Raw genomic sequence first — 20249 nt, forward strand, 5'->3', positions numbered from 1 at the left:
CGATCCACTGGAATTCTGGCAGCCCGGCACCTCGGGTCGGGCAATTCAGCCGCCAGAGGCGTCATCGCTGTCCCCTCCCGCAGGCCGTGGATCTCGACGAGGAATCCGTTCCTTTGCAAGGACCGTCAGCACGGTTCATAGCGTGTCCCACTCGACGCGACTCCCCCGTGTGAAGAATTAGGCTCCAAAAAAAAAAAAGGTGAGGGTCTTCCGTGCTGGAGAACAGCAGGCATTTCCCGTTTAAGACACCCAGTGTCAACATCAACCACTTTCCGCTCAGGTACACAAGGGAAGATCCCTCTGCACCGTCCCGTCAAACACTCCCAGGGCAGGTACAGCACGGGTTAGATACAGAGTAAAGCTCCCTCTACACTGTCCCCATCAAATACTCCCAGGGCAGGTACAGCACGGGGTTAGATACAGAGTACAGCTCCCTCTACACTGTCCCATCAAACACTCCCAGGGCAGGTACAGCACAGGGTTAGATACAGAGTAAAGCTCCCTCTACACTGTCCCCATCAAACACTCCCAGGGCAGGTACAGCACGGGGTTAGATACAGAGTAAAGCTCCCTCTACACTGTCCCATCAAACACTCCCAGGGCAGGTACAGCATGGGTTAGATACAGAGTAAAGCTCCCTCTACACTGTCCCATCAAACACTCCCAGTGCAGGTACAGCACAGGGTTAGATACAGAGTAAAGCTCCCTCTACACTGTCCCATCAAACACTCCCAGGGCAGGTACAGCACGGGTTAGATACAGAGTAAAGCTCCCTCTGCACTGTCCCATCAAACACTCCCAGGGACAAACTGACTGCACAAGGTCCCCCGCTTTCTACAGCCTCTTCTGAATGAGACTGCCGATTTAAACACCAAATTAGTGGCAAAAACTCAGAGCTATGGGTCCTTCCCAGATTGGGAAGCAAGTCGGCGGGGGGGGGGGGGAAAGGGAGGGAGAGAGAGAGAGAGAGGGAGAGGGAGAGGGAGAGAGGGAGGGGAGAGGGAGAGAGCGGGAGATCGAGGAGATGATAATAATCTCCCCCCTCCCGGGTTCCACGGCCGGAGGGGCTGGGAGCAGTTGAATTCAGACGCACCTCCCACGCCCGAGGATCCTGCGGCGCTTACCCGAGTCAGAAATAAACCACCACAAGAAACACGTGAAGCGGAGTGGGTTGACTTTGCTCAGAATCACTTCATAACTTAGGAGGAGGTGAGAGGGAGAAAATAATATAATAACTTATGTGTGCGTGTGTGTGTGTCTGTATATATACACACACACACACGACCGACAATTAGGCAAACCAAAAAAATAAAAATTGTTTTTTTTTCTTTGCTTTTTTTTTTAGAAAAAGAGTGAAAAAATTTCCCTAACCCTCCCGCTCGGCCCCCTCCCGCTCCGCCTCCCCCTCCGCCATCCCTCCCTCCCGCGGTTGGTCGGTTTGCCTCTTTCAAACAGCGTCCATGATTGGCGATCGGTGGAGGAGGAGGAGGGGGAGAGACAGAAGTTATCGGGCCGCCCCCCCGCCTCGGCGGGGTACTAGAGCCGCCGCAGCGCCCTCTTCTTCTCCCCCTTCTTCTTGGTGGAGGCCTTCTTGTCCTTGTCGCCCGCGTGCTTCTTGGCCATGGGGCCGTCGGCGGGGGGCGGGTGGGGAGGGAGCAGGGGCCCGCAGGAGGAGGCGGCGGCGGAGGAGCAGGCCTGCGGGGCCTCGCGGGAGCGGCCCCGGGCGTGGATCTCGGTCAGCAGGCGGGCCCGGGAGGCGTATTCGTCGTACTCCTCCAACAGCAGACGGCCGGCCTCCTCGTTCAGCGCAGACTCCGGGTTCGGGTGGATCAGCAGGCACTTGATCGTCTGGCACACACAGAGAGAGGGAGAGAGAGAGAGAGAGAGAGAAATACTATTAGACTGAACCACGATCTGGGGGCGGAGAGAGAGACAGACCCAGAGAGCGACACAGAGAGAGAGGCAGACACACAGAGAGAGGCAGACACACAGAGAGAGAGGCAGACACACAGAGAGAGAGGCAGACACACAGAGAGAGAGGCAGACACACAGAGAGAGAGGCAGACACACAGAGAGAGAGGCAGACACACAGAGAGAGAGGCAGACACACAGAGAGAGAGGCAGACACACAGAGAGAGAGGCAGACACACAGAGAGAGGCAGACACACAGAGAGAGAGGCAGACACACAGAGAGAGAGGCAGACACACAGAGAGAGAGGCAGACACACAGAGAGAGAGGCAGACACACAGAGAGAGAGGCAGACACACAGAGAGAGAGGCAGACACACAGAGAGAGAGGCAGACACACAGAGAGAGAGGCAGACACACAGAGAGAGAGGCAGACACACAGAGAGAGAGGCAGACACACAGAGAGAGGCAGACACACAGAGAGAGGCAGACACACAGAGAGAGGCAGACACACAGAGAGAGCCAGACACACAGAGAGAGCCAGACACACAGAGAGAGCCAGACACACAGAGAGAACAAATGGAGCTGAATAAATTCAAGTATTTATCTGAAGAGGACTCGAATACAACGGGGCAATGTGAGGAAGCACTTTACACACAAGGATAGTGGAAATCTGGAACTCTCTCCCCAAAACGCTGTGGAGGCTGGGCGCCAACTAAATCTATCAAAACTGAGATTGATAGATATTTGTTGGACAAAGGTATTGAGGGATATGGAGCCAAGGCAGGTAGATGGAGTTAAGATACAGATCATCCGCAATATATTCGAATGAGGCAACAGGCTCGAGGGGCTGAATGGGCCTCCTCCTGTTCCTGTGTAACAGGCTCGAGGGGCTGAATGGGCCTCCTCCTGTTCCTGTGTAACAGGCTCGAGGGGCTGAATGGGCCTCCTCCTGTTCCTGTGTAACAGGCTCGAGGGGGCTGAATGGGCCTCCTCCTGTTCCTGTGTAACAGGCTCGAGGGACTGAATGGGCCTCCTCCTGTTCCTGTGTAACAGGCTCGAGGGACTGAGTGGGCCTCCTCCTGTTCCTGTGTAACAGGCTCAAGGGACTGAGTGGGCCTCCTCCTGTTCCTGTGTAACAGGCTCGAGGGGGCTGAATGGGCCTCCTCCTGTTCCTGTGTAACAGGCTCGAGGGACTGAGTGGGCCTCCTCCTGTTCCTGTGTGACAGGCTCGAGGGGGCTGAATGAGCATCCTCCTGTTGCTGTGTAACAGGCTCAAGGGGGCTGAATGGGTTTCCTCCTGTTCCTGTGTAACAGGCTCGAGGGGCTGAATGGGCCTCCTGCTGTTCCTGTGCAACAGACTCGAGGGGCTGAATGGGCCTCCTGCTGTTCCTGTGCAACAGACTCGAGGGGCTGAATGGGCCCCCTCCTGTTCCTGTGTAACAGGCTCGAGGGACTGAGTGGGCCTCCTCCTGTTCCTGTGTGACAGGCTCGAGGGGCTGAATGGGCCTCCTCCTGTTCCTGTCTAACAGGTTCGAGGGGCTGAATGGGCCTCCTCCTGTTCCTATGTAACAGGCTCGAGGGGCTGAATGGGTTTCCTCCTGTTCCTGTGTAACAGGCTCGAGGGGCTGAATGGGCCTCCTCCTGTTCCTGTGTAACAGGCTCGAGGGGCTGAATGGGCCTCCTCCTGTTCCTGTGTAACAGGCTCGAGGGGGCTGAATGGGCCTCCTCCTGTTCCTGTCTGGGACTCTGCACCACGCAAGCCAGAGTGAAGAGGCAGAGCAGGGGAGAGAGAAGAGAAGGTGGGAGGGTTACTGGGGAGCGTTTGGGCCGGTGCGGAAAAGGCGGCGAGCGCGCCAACTTACCAGCAGGATGTGCCGGATTCCCAGCTCCGCCTTCCAGTCCTTCTTCAGCACATTGACACAGATCTCTCCGCTCGGGCTAACGTTGGGGTGGAAGATCTTGGTAATGAAGTAGGCTTTGGGCGGGGCGGCGGGGAAATCCTTTCCCAGGACGAGCTTCATCTTAAACAGGCCCCCGGCATAGGGCGTCCCATCTGCGAGAGAGAGAGAGAAGAACATGAGAAACAGACGTCTGCCATTCGGCCCCTCGAGCCTGCTCCGCCATTCAATAAGATCATGGCTGATCTTCGAACTCAACTCCACTTTCCCTGCCCGATCTCCATATCCCTCGATTCCCCGAGAGTCCAAATATCGTATCTGTCTTGAATATACTCAACGACTGAGCCTCCACAGCCCTCTGGGGCAGAGAATTCCACAGATTCACCGCCCTCCGAGTGAAGAAATTCCTCCTCATCTCAGTCCTCAATGGCCGACCCCTTATCCTGAGACTGTGACCCCTGGTTCGAGACTCTCCAGCCAGGGAGGAAACAACCTCTCAGCATCTACCCTGTCAATCCCCCTCAGAATCTTGTACATTTCAATTAGATCACCTCTCATTCTTCTAAACTCCACAAAGTATCGGCCCAATCTACTCAATCTCTCCGCATAGGACAGCCCCCTCATCCCAGGAATCAGTCTAGATTCCAGAGCAGTGTGGGGATGAAGTTGTTGTGAAGGGGCTGGGTGGCCCCAGAAACCCAAACTAGTACTGAGGGAGTGCCGCACTGTCGGAGGTAGATGTATATACTCTAGGACTCGAGCCCCATAATCCAGGCCCACACTCCCCAGTGCCAGTACTGAGGGAGCGCTGAACTGTCGGAGGTAGATGTATATACTCTAGGACTCGAGCCCCATAATCCAGGCCCACACTCCCCGGTGCCAGTACTGAGGGAGCGCTGCACTGTCGGAGGTAGATGTATATACTCTAGGACCCGAGCCCCATAATCCAGGCCCACACTCCCCGGTGCCAGTACTGAGGGAGCGCTGCACTGTCGGAGGTAGATGTATATACTCTAGGACTCGAGCCCCATAATCCAGGCCCACACTCCCCGGTGCCAGTACTGAGGGAGTGCTGCACTGTCGGAGGTAGATGTATATACTCTAGGACTCGAGCCCCATAATCCAGGCCCACACTCCCCGGTGCCAGTACTGAGGGAGCGCTGCACTGTCGGAGGGAGATGTATATACTCCAGGACTCGAGCGCAATAATCCAGGCCCACACTCCCCGGTGCCAGTACTGGGGGAGCGCTGCACTGTCGGAGGTAGATGTATATACTCTAGGACTCGAGCTCCATAATCCAGGCCCACACTCCCCGGTGCCAGTACTGAGGGAGCGCTGCACTGTCGGAGGTAGATGTATATACTCTAGGACTCGAGCTCCATAATCCAGGCCCACACTCCCCGGTGCCAGTACTGGGGGAGCGCTGCACTGTCGGAGGTAGATGTATATACTCTAGGACTCGAGCTCCATAATCCAGGCCCACACTCCCCGGTGCCAGTACTGGGGGAGCGCTGCACTGTCGGAGGTAGATGTATATACTCTAGGACTCGAGCTCCATAATCCAGGCCCACACTCCCCGGTGCCAGTACTGAGGGAGCGCTGCACTGTCGGAGGTAGATGTATATACTCCAGGACTCGAGCTCCATAATCCAGGCCCACACTCCCCGGTGCCAGTACTGAGGGAGCGCTGCACTGTCGAAGGTAGATGTATATACTCTAGGACTCGAGCCCCATAATCCAGGCCCACACTCCCCGGTTCCAGTACTGAGTGAGCGCTGCACTGTCGGAGGTAGATGTATATACTCTAGGACTCGAGCCCCATAATCCAGGCCCACACTCCCCGGTGCCAGTACTGAGGGAGCGCTGCACTGTCGGAGGGAGATGTATATACTCCAGGACTCGAGCGCAATAATCCAGGCCCACACTCCCCGGTGCCAGTACTGGGGGAGCGCTGCACTGTCGGAGGTAGATGTATATACTCTAGGACTCGAGCTCCATAATCCAGGCCCACACTCCCCGGTGCCAGTACTGAGGGAGCGCTGCACTGTCGGAGGTAGATGTATATACTCTAGGACTCGAGCCCCATAATCCAGGCCCACACTCCCCGGTGCCAGTACTGAGGGAGCGCTGCACTGTCGGAGGTAGATGTATATACTCTAGGACTCGAGCTCCATAATCCAGGCCCACACTCCCCGGTGCCAGTACTGAGGGAGCGCTGCACTGTCGGAGGTAGATGTATATACTCTAGGACTCGAGCTCCATAATCCAGGCCCACACTCCCCGGTGCCAGTACTGAGGGAGTGCTGCACTGTCGGAGGTAGATGTATATACTCTAGGACTCGAGCCCCATAATCCAGGCCCACACTCCCCGGTGCCAGTACTGAGGGAGTGCTGCACTGTCGGAGGTGCCGTCTTTCAGATGAGACGTTAAACCGAGGCCCCATCTGCTCTCTCAGGTGGACGTAAAAAATCCCACGGCCACTATTGGCAGAAGAGCGGGGGGGGGGTTCTCCCCGGTGTCCTGGGGCCAATATTTATCCCTCAATCAACATCACTAAAACAGATTATCTGGTCATTGTCTCATTGCTGATTGTGGGAGCTTGCTGTGCGCAAACTGGCTGCCGCGTTTCCCACATTACAACAGTGACCACACTTCAAAAAGTACTTCATTGGATGTAAAGCGCTTTGGGACGTCCTGAGGTTGTGAAAGGTGCTGGAAACATAGAAACATACAAGATAGGAGCAGGAGTCGGTCATTCGGCCCCTCGAGCCTGCTCCGCCATTCAATGAGATCATGGCTGATCATCCAAATTCAGTATCCTGTCCCTGCCTTCACCCCATATCCCTTGATCCCCTTAGCCTTAAGAAATATATCCAACTCCTTCTTGAATATATTTAATGAATTGGCCTCCACTGCCTTCTGTGGTAGAGAATTCCACAAGTTCACCACTCTCTGGGTGAAGAAATTCCTCCTCATCTCAGTCCTGAATGGCTTACCCCTTATCCTTAGACTGTGGCCCCTGGTTCTGGACTCCCCCGCCATCGGGAACATCCTTCCTGCATCTAGTCTGTCTAGTCCTGTTAGAATTTTATAAGTTTCAATGAGATCCCCTCTCATTCTTCTAAACTCCAGCGAGTATAAGCCCAATCGACCCAATCTCTCCTCATACGTCATTCCTGCCATCCCAGGTATCAGTCTGGTGAATCTTCGCTGCACTCCCTCCATGACAAGAACATCCTTCCTCAGATAAGGCGACCAAAACTGCACACAATACTCAAGGTGTGGTCTCACCAAGTCCCTGCACAACTGCAGCAAGACATCCTTGTTCCTGTACTCAAACCCTGGAGAAATGGGAGTTCATTCAAAGTGACCGTAAAAACACAACTGGTTCTCTAATAGGGAGCAGTCCCGCTGTCCTCACCCACGCTCGGTGCCAAGGCGCAACTCCAGACTCCCTCACCCACATCTTGAACTCTAAACTGCCCTGACAAGACACTTGGCTCCCTCCGAACACGGGTTGAGGAAGAGGGCGGACAACCAGCACCAACACCTCCCCAAGCGGGCAGCTTGGAGGATAGATGTCAGTCTTGCCAGCGATGCCCACATCCCTAGAAGGGCTGAGAGAGAAACAGCTCAGGATCACGCTGCCAGTCACAACTGGAGAGTGTGATGGGGCGAGAGAGAGAGACGGGACAAATTTCAGCCCCAAACTAATCCCACTGCCCCACTTTCTCCCCATAGCCCCGTATCAATCCCCAAACTAATCCCACTGCCCCGCTCTCCCCCATAACCCTGTATCAATTCCCAAACTAATCCCACTGCCCCGCTCTCTCCCCATAGCCCTGTATCAATCCCCAAACTAATCTCACTGCCCCGCTCTCTCCCCATAGCCCTGTATCAATCCCCAAACTAATCCCACTGCCCCACTCTCCCCCATAACCCTGTATCAATTCCCAAACTAATCCCACTGCCCCACTCTCTCCCCATAGCCCCGTATCAATCCCCAAACTAATCCAACTGCCCCGCTCTCTCCCCATAGCCCCGTATCAATCCCCAAACTAATCCAACTGCCCCGCTCTCTCCCCATAGCCCTGTATCAATCCCCAAACTAATCCCACTGCCCCGCTCTCTCCCCATAGCCCTGTATCAATCCCCAAACTAATCTCACTGCCCCGCTCTCTCCCCATAGCCCTGTATCAATCGCCAAACTAATCCCACTGCCCGTTCTCTCCCCAAAGCCCTGTATCAATCCCCAAACTAATCCCACTGCCCCGCTCTCTCCCCATAGCCCTGTATCAATCGCCAAACTAATCCCACTGCCCGTTCTCTCCCCAAAGCCCTGTATCAATCCCCAAACTAATCCCACTGCCCTGCTCTCTCCCCATAGCCCTGTATTAATCCCCAAACTAATCCCACTGCCCCGCTCTCTGCCCATAGCCCTGTATCAATCCCCAAACTAATCCCACTGCCCCGCTCTCCCCCATAACCCTGTATCAATTCCCAAACTAATCCCACTGCCCCGCTCTCTCCCCATAGCCCTGTATCAATCCCCAAACTAATCCCACTGCCCCGCTCTCCCCCATAACCCTGCATCAATTCCCAAACTAATCCCACTGCCCCGCTCTCTCCCCATAGCCCTGTATCAATCGCCAAACTAATCCCACTGCCCGTTCTCTCCCCATAGCCCTGTATCAAACCCCAAACTAATCCTACTGCCCCCCTCTCCCCATAGCCCTGTATCAATCCCCAAACCAATCCCACTGCCCCGCTCTCCCCATAGCCCCGTATCAATCCCCAAACTAATCCCACTGCCCCGCTCTCTCCCCATAGCCCTGTATCAATCCCCAAACTAATCCCACTGCCCCACTCTCTCCCCATGGCCCTGTATCAATCCCCAAACTAATCCAACAGCCCCGCTCGCTCCCCATAGTCCTGTATCAATCCCCAAACTAATCCCACTGCCCCGCTCTCTCCCATAGCCCTGTATCAATCCCCAAACTAATCCCACTGCCCCACTCTCTCCCCATAGCCCTGTATCAATCCCCAAACTAATCCCACTGCCCCGCTCTCTCCCCATAGCCCTGTATCAATCCCCAAACTAATCCCACTGCCCCGCTCTCTCCCCATAGCCCTGTATCAATCCCAAACTAATGCCACTGCCCCGCTCTCTCCCCGTAGCCCTGTATCAATCTCCAAACTAATCCCACTGCCCCACTCTCTCCCCATGGCCCTGTATCAACCCCCAAACTAATCCCACTGCCCCGCTCTCTCCCCATAACCCTGTATCAATCCCCAAACTAATCCCACTGCCCCGGTCTCTCCCCATAGCCCTGTATCAATCCCCAAATTAATCCCACTGCCCCGCTCTCTCCCAATAGCCCTGTGTCAATCCCCAAACTAATCCCACTGCCCCACTCTCTCCCCATAGCCCTGTATCAATCCCCAAACTAATCCCACTGCCCCGCTCTCTCCCATAGCCCTGTATGAATCCCCAAACTAATCCCACTGCCCCGTTCTCTCCCCATAGCCCTGTGTCAATCCCCAAACTAATCCCACTGCCCCGCTCTCTCCCCGTAGCCCTGTATCAATCCCCAAACTAATCCCACTGCCCCGCTCTCTCCCCATAGCCCTGTATCAATCCCCAAACTAATCCCACTGCCCCGCTCTCTCCCCATAGCCCTGTATCAATCCCAAACTAATGCCACTGCCCCGCTCTCTCCCCGTAGCCCTGTATCAACCCCCAAACTAATCCCACTGCCCTGCTCTCTCCCCATAACCCTGTATCAATCCCCAAACTAATCCCACTGCCCCGGTCTCTCCCCATAGCCCTGTATCAATCCCCAAATTAATCCCACTGCCCCGCTCTCTCCCCATAGCCCTGTGTCAATCCCCAAACTAATCCCACTGCCCCACTCTCTCCCCATAGCCCTGTATCAATCCCCAAACTAATCCCACTGCCCCGCTCTCTCCCATAGCCCTGTATGAATCCCCAAACTAATCCCACTGCCCCGCTCTCTCCCCATAGCCCTGTATCAATCCCCAAACTAATCCCACTGCCCCACTCTCTCCCCATAGCCCTGTATCAATCCCCAAACTAATCCCACTGCCCCGCTCTCTCCCCATAGCCCTGTATCAATCCCCAAACTAATCCCACTGCCCCGCTCTCTCCCCATAGCCCTGTATCAATCCCAAACTAATGCCACTGCCCCGCTCTCTCCCCGTAGCCCTGTATCAATCTCCAAACTAATCCCACTGCCCCACTCTCTCCCCATGGCCCTGTATCAACCCCCAAACTAATCCCACTGCCCCGCTCTCTCCCCATAACCCTGTATCAATCCCCAAACTAATCCCACTGCCCCGGTCTCTCCCCATAGCCCTGTATCAATCCCCAAATTAATCCCACTGCCCCGCTCTCTCCCCATAGCCCTGTGTCAATCCCCAAACTAATCCCACTGCCCCACTCTCTCCCCATAGCCCTGTATCAATCCCCAAACTAATCCCACTGCCCCGCTCTCTCCCATAGCCCTGTATGAATCCCCAAACTAATCCCACTGCCCCGTTCTCTCCCCATAGCCCTGTGTCAATCCCCAAACTAATCCCACTGCCCCGCTCTCTCCCCGTAGCCCTGTATCAATCCCCAAACTAATCCCACTGCCCCGCTCTCTCCCCATAGCCCTGTATCAATCCCCAAACTAATCCCACTGCCCCGCTCTCTCCCCATAGCCCTGTATCAATCCCAAACTAATGCCACTGCCCCGCTCTCTCCCCGTAGCCCTGTAACAACCCCCAAACTAATCCCACTGCCCTGCTCTCTCCCCATAACCCTGTATCAATCCCCAAACTAATCCCACTGCCCCGGTCTCTCCCCATAGCCCTGTATCAATCCCCAAATTAATCCCACTGCCCCGCTCTCTCCCCATAGCCCTGTGTCAATCCCCAAACTAATCCCACTGCCCCACTCTCTCCCCATAGCCCTGTATCAATCCCCAAACTAATCCCACTGCCCCGCTCTCTCCCATAGCCCTGTATGAATCCCCAAACTAATCCCACTGCCCCGCTCTCTCCCATAGCCCTGTATGAATCCCCAAACTAATCCCACTGCCCCGCTCTCTCCCCATAGCCCTGTATCAATCCCCAAATTAATCCCACTGCCCCGCTCTCTCCCCATAACCATTTCTCTCACTGCCAAGCCTTTCCCCTGCGTTACAGTGAGGGGCTGGAAAGGCAGGTAGGGGCTGTACCTGGGCCCTCGATTGTTGCCTGAAGGTCGGTGATATCCTCCTCGTTGGTGTAGATTTTGATGCCTTCCGGGGGCTCCATCGACAAGGTGGACACCTCTTTCCACACCTGGCGGATGATGTGAGGCGGGAGGTTTTCGACATTGGAATTCTGTCGAGGAGAGAAAAGAAACCAACTTCAGCATGAAAGAGTTGTTCAGCCGATACTCGAGCCCCATAATCCAGGCCCACACTCCCCGGTGCCAGTACTGAGGGAGCGCTGCACTGTCGGAGGTAGATGTATATACTCTAGGACTCGAGCTCCATAATCCAGGCCCAAACTCCCCGGTGCCAGTACTGAGGGAGCGCTGCACTGTCGGAGGTAGATGTATATACTCTAGGACTCGTGCCCCACAATCGAGGCCCACACTCCCCGGTGCCAGTACTGAGGGAGCGCTGCACTGTCGGAGGTAGATGTATATACTCTAGGACTCGAGCCCCATAATCCAGGCCCACACTCCCCGGTGCCAGTACTGAGGGAGCGCTGCACTGTCTGAGGTAGATGTATATACTCTAGGACTCGAGCCCCATAATCCAGGCCCACACTCCCCGGTGCCAGTACTGAGGGAGCGCTGCACTGTCTGAGGTAGATGTATATACTCTAGGACTCGAGCTCCATAATCCAGGCCCACACTCCCCGGTGCCAGTACTGAGGGAGCGCTGCACTGTCGGAGGTAGATGTATATACTCTAGGACTCGAGCTCCATAATCCAGGCCCACACTCCCCGGTGCCAGTACTGAGGGAGTGCTGCACTGTCGGAGGTAGATGTATATACTCTAGGACTCGAGCTCCATAATCCAGGCCCACACTCCCCGGTGCCAGTACTGAGGGAGCGCTGCACTGTCGGAGGTAGATGTATATACTCTAGGACTCGAGCTCCATAATCCAGGCCCACACTCCCCGGTGCCAGTACTGAGGGAGCGCTGCACTGTCGGAGGCAGATATATATACTCTAGGACTCGAGCAACATAATCCAGGCCCACACTCCCCGGTGCCAGTACTGAGGGAGCGCTGCACTGTCTGAGGTAGATGTATATACTCTAGGACTCGTGCCCCATAATTGTACGGTATGACTGTAAAGTCGAACACCAGAGCGGTCCAGAATCCCATGGATCGAGGCTTTAAACATTCACAGATAGCAGGTTGATCATCCCACTTAAGTAGGACCTGTTCCACACTCACTCGTTATCTCAAAATGTGGATTTCTTCTGCAAAGTTACCTTTAAAAAGGCATACGGGATCCTGGGCTTCATAAATAGAGGCATCGAGTACAAAAGCAAGGAAGTTATGATGAACCTTTATAAAACACTGGTTTGGCCCCAGCTGGAGTATTGTGTCCAATTCTGGGCACCACACTTTAGGAAGGATGTCAAGGCCTTGGAGAGGGTGCAGAGGAGATTGACCAGAATGGTACCAGGGATGAGGGACTTCAGTGATGTGGAGAGACTGGAGAAGCTGGGATTGTTCTCCTTGGAGCAGAGAAGGTTAAGGGGAGATTGACCAGAATGGGACCAGGGATGAGGGACTTCAGTGATGTGGAGAGACTGGAGAAGCTGGGGTTGTTCTCCTTACAGCAGAGAAGATTAAGGGGAGATTGACCAGAATGGGACCAGGGATGAGGGACTTCAGTGATGTGGAGAGATTGGAGAAGCTGGGGTTGTTCTCCTTAGAGCAGAGAAGGTTAAGGGGAGATTGACCAGAATGGGACCAGGGATGAGGGACTTCAGTGATGTGGAGAGACTGGAGAAGCTGGGGTTGTTCTCCTTAGAGCAGAGAAGGTTAAGGGGAGATTTGATAGAGGTGTTCAAAATTATCAGCGGTTTTGATAGAGCAAGTAGGGAGAAACTGTTTCCAGTGGCAGGAGGGTCGGTAACCAGAGGACACAGATTGAAGATAATCGGCTAAAGAACCAGGGGGGAGATGAGGAGAATGTTTTTCTGCAGCGAGTTGTTGTGATCTGGAATGCGCTGCCTGAAAGGGCGGTGGAAGCAGATTCAATAGTAACTTTCAAAAGGGAATTGGAGAAATACTTCAAGGGGGGGAAAAATGTGCAGGGCTATGGGGGAAAGAGCGAGAGGGAGGACTAGCTGAACTGTATAATGTGTGTGTGTTTATTTACAGAACTTAACTGCATCTATCATTTAATTGTACGAGATTATTTCCACAGCAGACAGGAAACCTGGGATGGCAGGAATGACGTATGAAGAGAGGTTGGGTCGATTGGGCTTATATTCGCTGGAGTTTAGAAGAATGAAAGGGGATCTCATTGAAAGATATAAAATTCTAACAGGACTGGACAGACTAGATGCAGGAAGGATGTTCCCGATGGTCGGGGAGTCCAGAACCAGCGGTCACTGTCTAAGGATAAGGGGTAAGCCATTTAGGACAGAGATGAGGAGAAATTTCTTCACCCAGAGAGTGGTGAACCTGTGGAATTCTCTACCACAGAAGGCAGTCGAGGCTAATTCATTAAATATATTCAAGAAGGAGTTAGATATATTTCTTAAGGCTAAAGGGGATCAAGGGATATGGGGAGAAGGCAGGGACAGGGTACTGAATTTGGATGATCAGCCATGATCTCATTAAATGGCGGAGCAGGCTCGAGGAGCTGAATGGCCTCCTCCTCCTCCTATCTGCTATGTTTCTATGTTTCAGGAGGCTGGCGTAATGGGCGGGCAGGTGGCAGATGCAGTTTAACGCAGAAACCATCCCCGACAAAGCAGCCCGCTCGATCGGCAGCGAAGCGCCCTGGCAGGGTTGCCAGCAATGGGCCTGGCCGGCCTCTTCCTGTGCCGTTACTGTTTGGGCGGTGCCGGGGATTTGAGCCTATTAAAAAAAAAGGATCAAATTCAAATTTTCTTTCAGGAGAAGGAGCGGGGGGGGTCGAGCAGTGTGCACGGTTACAGGAAGGGGGGCTTGGTGGAGGAGGCTGGCGGGGGGGGGGGGCGGTTTGCCCCTTTTACCCTCCTCCCCTGGTTGAATATCCCCAATTGCCCCATCCACAGGGCAAGCATGGCAAGAGGGAGCAGGTGTGCGCATGCGCGCCATGGTGACAAGGGGCCAGAGAGCCACTGCGCCTGCGCGCCAGGACCAGTACCAGCACGCTGCGCCTGCGCGCCCGGGCTCAAGCCGGTGCGCTGCGCACTGCGCCTGCGCCGACCGCTGGGCCGGAGCCACTGCGCCTGCGCGGACCGCCGGGGCCGCAGCCACTGCGCGTGCGCCACCCGCCGCTCGCTCTGTCGGTGTGAAGAAGCTTCTCCTCACCGCCGCCATTTGCCGCTCCTCTCCTTCGGTGGCTGCCGTCGACGCTTCGATCTGCCCCTTCCGCCGCAGCCGGGTAACTCGTCTCTTTCTCCAGGAGTTTTAACGTGGCACCCGCTCCCCGAGCGCACAAACTCCGCTCCCTCCGGCTCGACAACCTTTCCTTCTCTCTCCGCTTCTCCTTTTTTTTCCCTCCTCCTCCTCCTCCATTAGCTCCGCCCTCCCACCTTCCTCCTTTACGTACGGCCAATCAGCGGCCCGGCCTCCCTCTCCGACGTCATCACGCCGCCCTCCCCTTCAGCCGTCCCCGCCCCCCTCCGACGTCACAGCGCAGGCCCGCCCTCCTCTGACGTCATCGCGCCGCCTCCCGCCTCCTCCGACGTCATCGCGCAGCCTCCCCTTCTCCCTCCGCCCCCTTTGCCGTCATCGCGCATCCTAATCGGCTCCCTCTGACGTCATCGCGCAGCCTCCCATCGGCCACTCGGACGTCATCGCGCAGCCTGATCGGCTCCCTCTGACGTTATCGCGCACCCTCCTCCTTCTGGCGGCTTTTCGAATTTTTTGAATCCCAACTGCCGCCTAACCGCCCGCGGAGGGCGGGAATTCCGGTCCCGGCCCTTCCACCAATCAGCGCGCCTCGTTCCCCCTGATTGACAGGTCGCCTGCTCGGCGGCGGCGGCTGTTCGAGGGGGCGGAGCTTAGAAAATTTAAAGGGGAATTGCCTGATGAAATATTCACACATTTAAAATGCCACCTTCCCCCCACAATATTTCCACAATAAAGCCTATTCCTTCTCGAGTTCATCTGCAGTACAAGCTTTTATTAAATTATCAACTAATTCTGAGGGACAGACCAAGTATGAAAAGATTCTGAATGATAAATGTCAATTTTCCTGCTTTCAATCACTATTTCTCTTTTCACTTTGCATTTCTCCAGAGGAGCGAGGGACAGAAGGATCCTGAGGCGCGCGAGAGCTCGGCAGCCAATCAGATCAGCAGGAGGCGATTACTGGCGATTGGGGGGTGAACAAAATGGCCACCAATGGTGGCTTGACCGTTTTTCTGCACCTGGCGATTGAGAAAGAAAGCAAGCAAGGAGGCGCGCTCGGGACGTCCCAAAGCCCTCGACGGCCAATGAAGTACCAGGGGAGACGCGACCGCCACTGGGCGCACACCAAAGACCCCGCAAACGGCTTCACTCAAGCTCAGTTGAGGGGCAAATATTGCCCCCCCAGGACACCGGGGAAATCTCCCCCACCGCTCATCTACAAAATAGTGGCCGTGGGATCTGTTACGTCCAGCTGAGAGGGCGGACGGGGCCCTCGGTCTGACGTCTCATCCAAAAGACGGCACCTCCAACAGTGCAGCACTCCCTCAGTACTGGCACCGGGGAGTGTGAGCCTGGATTGTGGGGCTCGAGTCGTAGAGTATATACATCTACCTCCGACAGTGCAGCACTCCCTCAGTACTGGCACCGGAGAGTGTGGGCCTGGATTATGGAGCTCAAGTCCGAGAGTATATACATCTACCTCCGACAGTGCAGCGCTCCCTCAGTACTGGCACCGGAGAGTGTGGGCCTGGATTATGGGGCTCAAGTCCGAGAGTATATACATCTACCTCCGACAGTGCAGTGCTCCCTCAGTACTGGCACCGGGGAGTGTGGGCCTGGATTATGGGGCTCGAGTCCTAGAGTATATACATCTACCTCTGACAGTGCAGCGCTCCCTCAGTACTGGCACCGGGGAGTGTGAGCCTGGATTATGGGGCTCGAGTCCTAGAGTATATACATCTACCTCTGACAGTGCAGCGCTCCCTTAGTACTGGGACTTGGGAGTGTGGGCCTGGATTATGGAGCTCGACTCCTAGAGTATATACATCTACCTCCAACAGTGCAGTGGTCCCTCAGTACTGGCACCGGGGAGTGTGGGCCTGGATTATGGAGCTCAAGTCGTAGAGTATATACATCTACCTCCGACAGTGCAGCGCTCCCTCAGTACTGGCACTGGGGAGTGTGAGCCTGGATTGTGGGGCTCGAGTCCTAGAGTATATACATCTACCTCTGACAGTGCAGTGCTCCCTTAGTACTGGCACTGGCGAGTGTGTGCCTGGATTATGGAGCTCAAGTCGTAGAGTATATACATCTACCTCCGACAGTGCAGCACTCATAGAGTCATAGAGTTTTACAGCACAGAAAGAGGCCCTTCGGCCCATCGTGTCTGCGCCGTCCATCAATCCCTGTCCAGTCTAATCCCATTTTCCAGCATTTGGTCCATAGCCTTGTATGCAATGGCATTTCAAGTGCTCATCCAAATGCTTCTTGAATGTTATGAGGGTTCCTTCCTCTACCACCCTTTCAGGCAGTGAGTTCCAGATTCCAACCACCCTCTGGGTGAAAAAGTTCCTCCTCAAATCCCCTCTAAACCTCCTGCCCCTTACCTTGAATCTATGCCCCCTTGTTATTGACCCCCCTACTAAGGGGAAAAGTTTCTCTTTATCTACCCTATCTATGCCCCTCATCATTTTGTACACCTCAATCAGGTCCCCCCTCAGCCTTCTTTGCTCCAAGGAAAACAACCCCAGCCTGTTTAGTCTTTCTTCATAGCTGAGGCGCTCCATCCCAGGTAACATCCTGGTGAATCTTCTCTGCACCCTCTCCAAAGCAATCACATCCTTCCTATAGTGAGGCGACCAGAACTGCACACAGTACTCCAGCTGTGGCCTCACCAGCGTTTTGTACAGCTCCATCATAACCTCCCTGCTCTTATATTCTATGCCTCGGCTAATGAAGGCAAGTATCCCATATGCCTTTTTAACCACCTTATCTACCTGTTCCGCTGCCTTCAGGGATCTATGTACATGTACACCAAGGTCCCTCTGACCCTTTGTACTTCCTAGGGTCCTACCACTCATTTTGTATTCCCTTGCCTTATTTGTCTGTCCAAAATGCATCACGTCGCACTTTTCAGGGTTAAATTCCATTTGCCACTTTTCCGCCCATCTGACCAACCCGTTTATATCGTCCTGTAGCCTGAGGCTTTCCTCCTCGCAATTTACCACCCCACCAATTTTCGTGTCATCTGCGAACTTACTGATCATACCTTTTACATTCTCATCCAAATCATTTATGTAGATCACAAACAGCAAGGGACCCAGCACCGATCCCTGAGGTACCCCACTGAACACAGGCTTCCAGTCACAAAAGCAACCTTCGACCATCACCCTCTGCCTCCTGCCACTCAGCCAGTTTAGGATCCAACGCGCCAAGGCACCCTGGATCCCATGGGCTCTTACCTTCTTGACCAGTATCCTATGCGGGACTTTGTCAAAAGCTTTACTGAAATCCATGTAAACCACATCCACAGCATTTCCCTCATCCACCTCCCTAGTCACCCCCTCGAAAAATTCAATCAGATTTGTCAGACATGATTTACCCTTGACAAAGCCATGCTGACTATCCCCAATGAATCCTTGCCTCTCCAAGTGGTGACTAATTTTGTCCCTCAGAATTTTTTCCAATTATTTCCCTACCACAGATGTTAGGCTCACTGGCCTGTAATTCCCTGGTTTATCCCTGCTACCCTTCTTGAATAATGGTACTACGTTAGCTGTTCTCCAGTCCTCTGGTACATCCCCTGTGGCCAGAGAGGTTCTGAAAATTTGTGTCAGAGCCCCTGCAATCTCCTCCTTTGCCTCCCACAACAGCCTGGGATACATCTCGTCCGGGCCTGGGGATTTATCCACTTTCTGGCCTGCTAAAACCGCTAGTACCTCCTCCCTCTCGATGCTAATATGTTCAAGTATGTCACAGTCCCCTTGCCCGATTTCTATGTCTACATCGTCTTTCTCCATAGTGAACACAGATGCAAAAAATTCATTTAAAACCCCGCCTACATCATCTGGCTCTACACACAGATTGCCACTTTGGTCCCTAATGGGCCCTACCCTTTCCCTGGTTATCCTCTTGCCCTTAATATACTTATAAAACATCTTAGGATTTTCCTTTATTTTGCTCGCCAGTGTTATTTCATGGCCCCTCCTCGCCCTCCTAATTTCTTTTTTAAGTATGCCCCTGCACTTTTTATACTCCTCTAGGGCTTCCTCCGTCTTTAGTCTTTTGTAACTGCCAAAAGCCCCCCTTTTTTTCCAAATGCATTTTTGTATATCCCTTGTCATCCAAGGTTCCCTTTGCTTGTTGGTCCCGCCCTTGACCTTTACAGGAACATGTTGGCGTTGTACTCTCTCTATTTCCCTTCTGAAAGTCTCCCACTGCTTTGATGTGGATTTTCCTATAAGTAGCTGCTCCCAGTCCACTTTGGCCAGATCCTGCCTTATCATATTAAAATCGGCCTTCCCCCAATTTAGAACCCTTATTTCCGGGCCGCCTTTGTCTTTTTCCATGACTACCTTAAATCTCACCGAATTATGGTCACTGTCGCCAAAATGCTCTCCGACTGACACTTCCACCACTTCCCGGCTACATTCCCTAGAATTAGATCCAGTACCGCCCCCTCTCTTGTAGGACTTTCTACATGTTGGCTCAAAAAGCTCTCCCTCAGTACTTGCACCGGGGAGTGTGGGCCTGGATTATGGGGCTCAAGTCCTACAGTATATATATCTACCTCCAACAGTGCAGTGCTCCCTCAGTACTGGCACCAGGGAGTGTGGGCCTGGATCATGGGGCTCGAGTCCTAGAGTATATACATCTACCTCCGACAGTGCAGCGCTCCCTCAGTACTGGCACCGGGGAGTGTGGGCCTGGATTATGGGGCTCAAGGTCTAGAGTATATACATCTACCTCCGACAGTGCAGCGCTCCCTCAGTACTGGGAGTGTGGGCCTGGATTATGGGGCTCAAGGTCTAGAGTATATACATCTACCTCCAACAGTGCAGCGCTCCCTCAGTACTGGCATTGGGGAGTGTGGGCCTGGATTATGGAGCTCACGTCCTAGAGTATATACATCTACCTCCGACAGTGCAGTGCTCCCTCAGTACTGGCACCGGGGAGTGTGGGCCTGGATCATGGGGCTCGAGTCCTAGAGTATAGACATCTACCTCCGACAGTGCAGCGCTCCCTCAATACTGGCACCGGGGAGTGTGAGCCTGGATTATGGGGCTCGAGTCCTAGAGTACATACATCTACCTCTGACAGTGCAGCGCTCCCTCAGTACTGGCACCGGGGAGTGTGGGCCTGGATTATGGGTCTCGACTCCTAGAGTATATACATCTACCACCGACAGTGCAGCGCTCCCTCAGTACTGGCACCGGGGAGTGTGGGCCTGGATTATGGAGCTCAAGTCCTAGAGTACAGACATCTACCTCTGGCAGTGCAGCGCTCCCTCACAACTGGCACTGGGGAGTGTGAGCCTGGATTATGGTGCTCGAGTCCTAGAGTATATCCATCTACCTCCGACAGTGCAGCGCTCCCTCAGTACTGGCACCGGGGAGTGTGGGCCTGGATTATGGGGCTCGAGTCCTAGAGTATATACATCTACCTCTGACAGTGCAGCACTCCCTCAGTACTGGCACCGGGGAGTGTGGGCCTGGATTATGGGGCTCGAGTCCTAGAGTATATACATCTACCTCCGACAGTGCAGTGCTCCCTCAGTTCTGGCACCGGGGAGTGTGGGCCTGGATTATGGAGCTCGAGTCCTAGAGTATATACATCTACCTCCGACAGTGCAGCGCTCCCTCAGTACTGGCACCGGGGAGTGTGGGCCTGGATTATGGAGCTCAAGCCTCGGGAGTGGGACTTCAAACCGCGACCTTCTGCCTCAGAGGCGAGAGAGAGTGCTACCCAGTGTGACACTAGAAGAAAAGAGAAAGGTCGAGAAATGGAGAGGGAATCTTAGTACGTCTTTTGACCAATCCATCAACATGCAATATTTTGTGACACATTGACC

The 20249-nt window shown here is 54.2% G+C and overlaps 1 protein-coding gene across 3 annotated transcripts in view; it reads right to left on the reverse strand.

The window, feature by feature from the left end:
- Window positions 1-468: 468 nt before the first annotated feature.
- The window catches only part of ube2s (ubiquitin-conjugating enzyme E2S), a 42167-nt gene continuing 22386 nt past the window's right edge, over window positions 469-20249 (reverse strand). For 2 of the 3 annotated variants that reach the window (XM_085979558.1, XM_085979559.1), the window contains exons 3-5: window positions 11053-11200; window positions 3774-3964; window positions 469-1848 (exon numbers count right to left, since the gene is read on the reverse strand). In XM_085979558.1, the coding sequence (XP_085835684.1) occupies window positions 1537-1848; window positions 3774-3964; window positions 11053-11200 (651 nt within the window). In that variant the 3' untranslated portion in view covers window positions 469-1536. Of the gene's footprint in view, window positions 1849-3773; window positions 3965-11052; window positions 11201-14353; window positions 14571-20249 lie in introns of those variants that run through there. The other variant, XM_085979560.1, reaches the window with a different exon arrangement.

The sequence above is a fragment of the Somniosus microcephalus genome, unplaced genomic scaffold, assembly GCF_052327205.1.
Source record: "Somniosus microcephalus isolate GS21.2 unplaced genomic scaffold, FLI_Smic_1.0 unresolved_chr9, whole genome shotgun sequence".
In the NCBI taxonomy this organism is placed as follows: domain Eukaryota; kingdom Metazoa; phylum Chordata; class Chondrichthyes; order Squaliformes; family Somniosidae; genus Somniosus; species Somniosus microcephalus.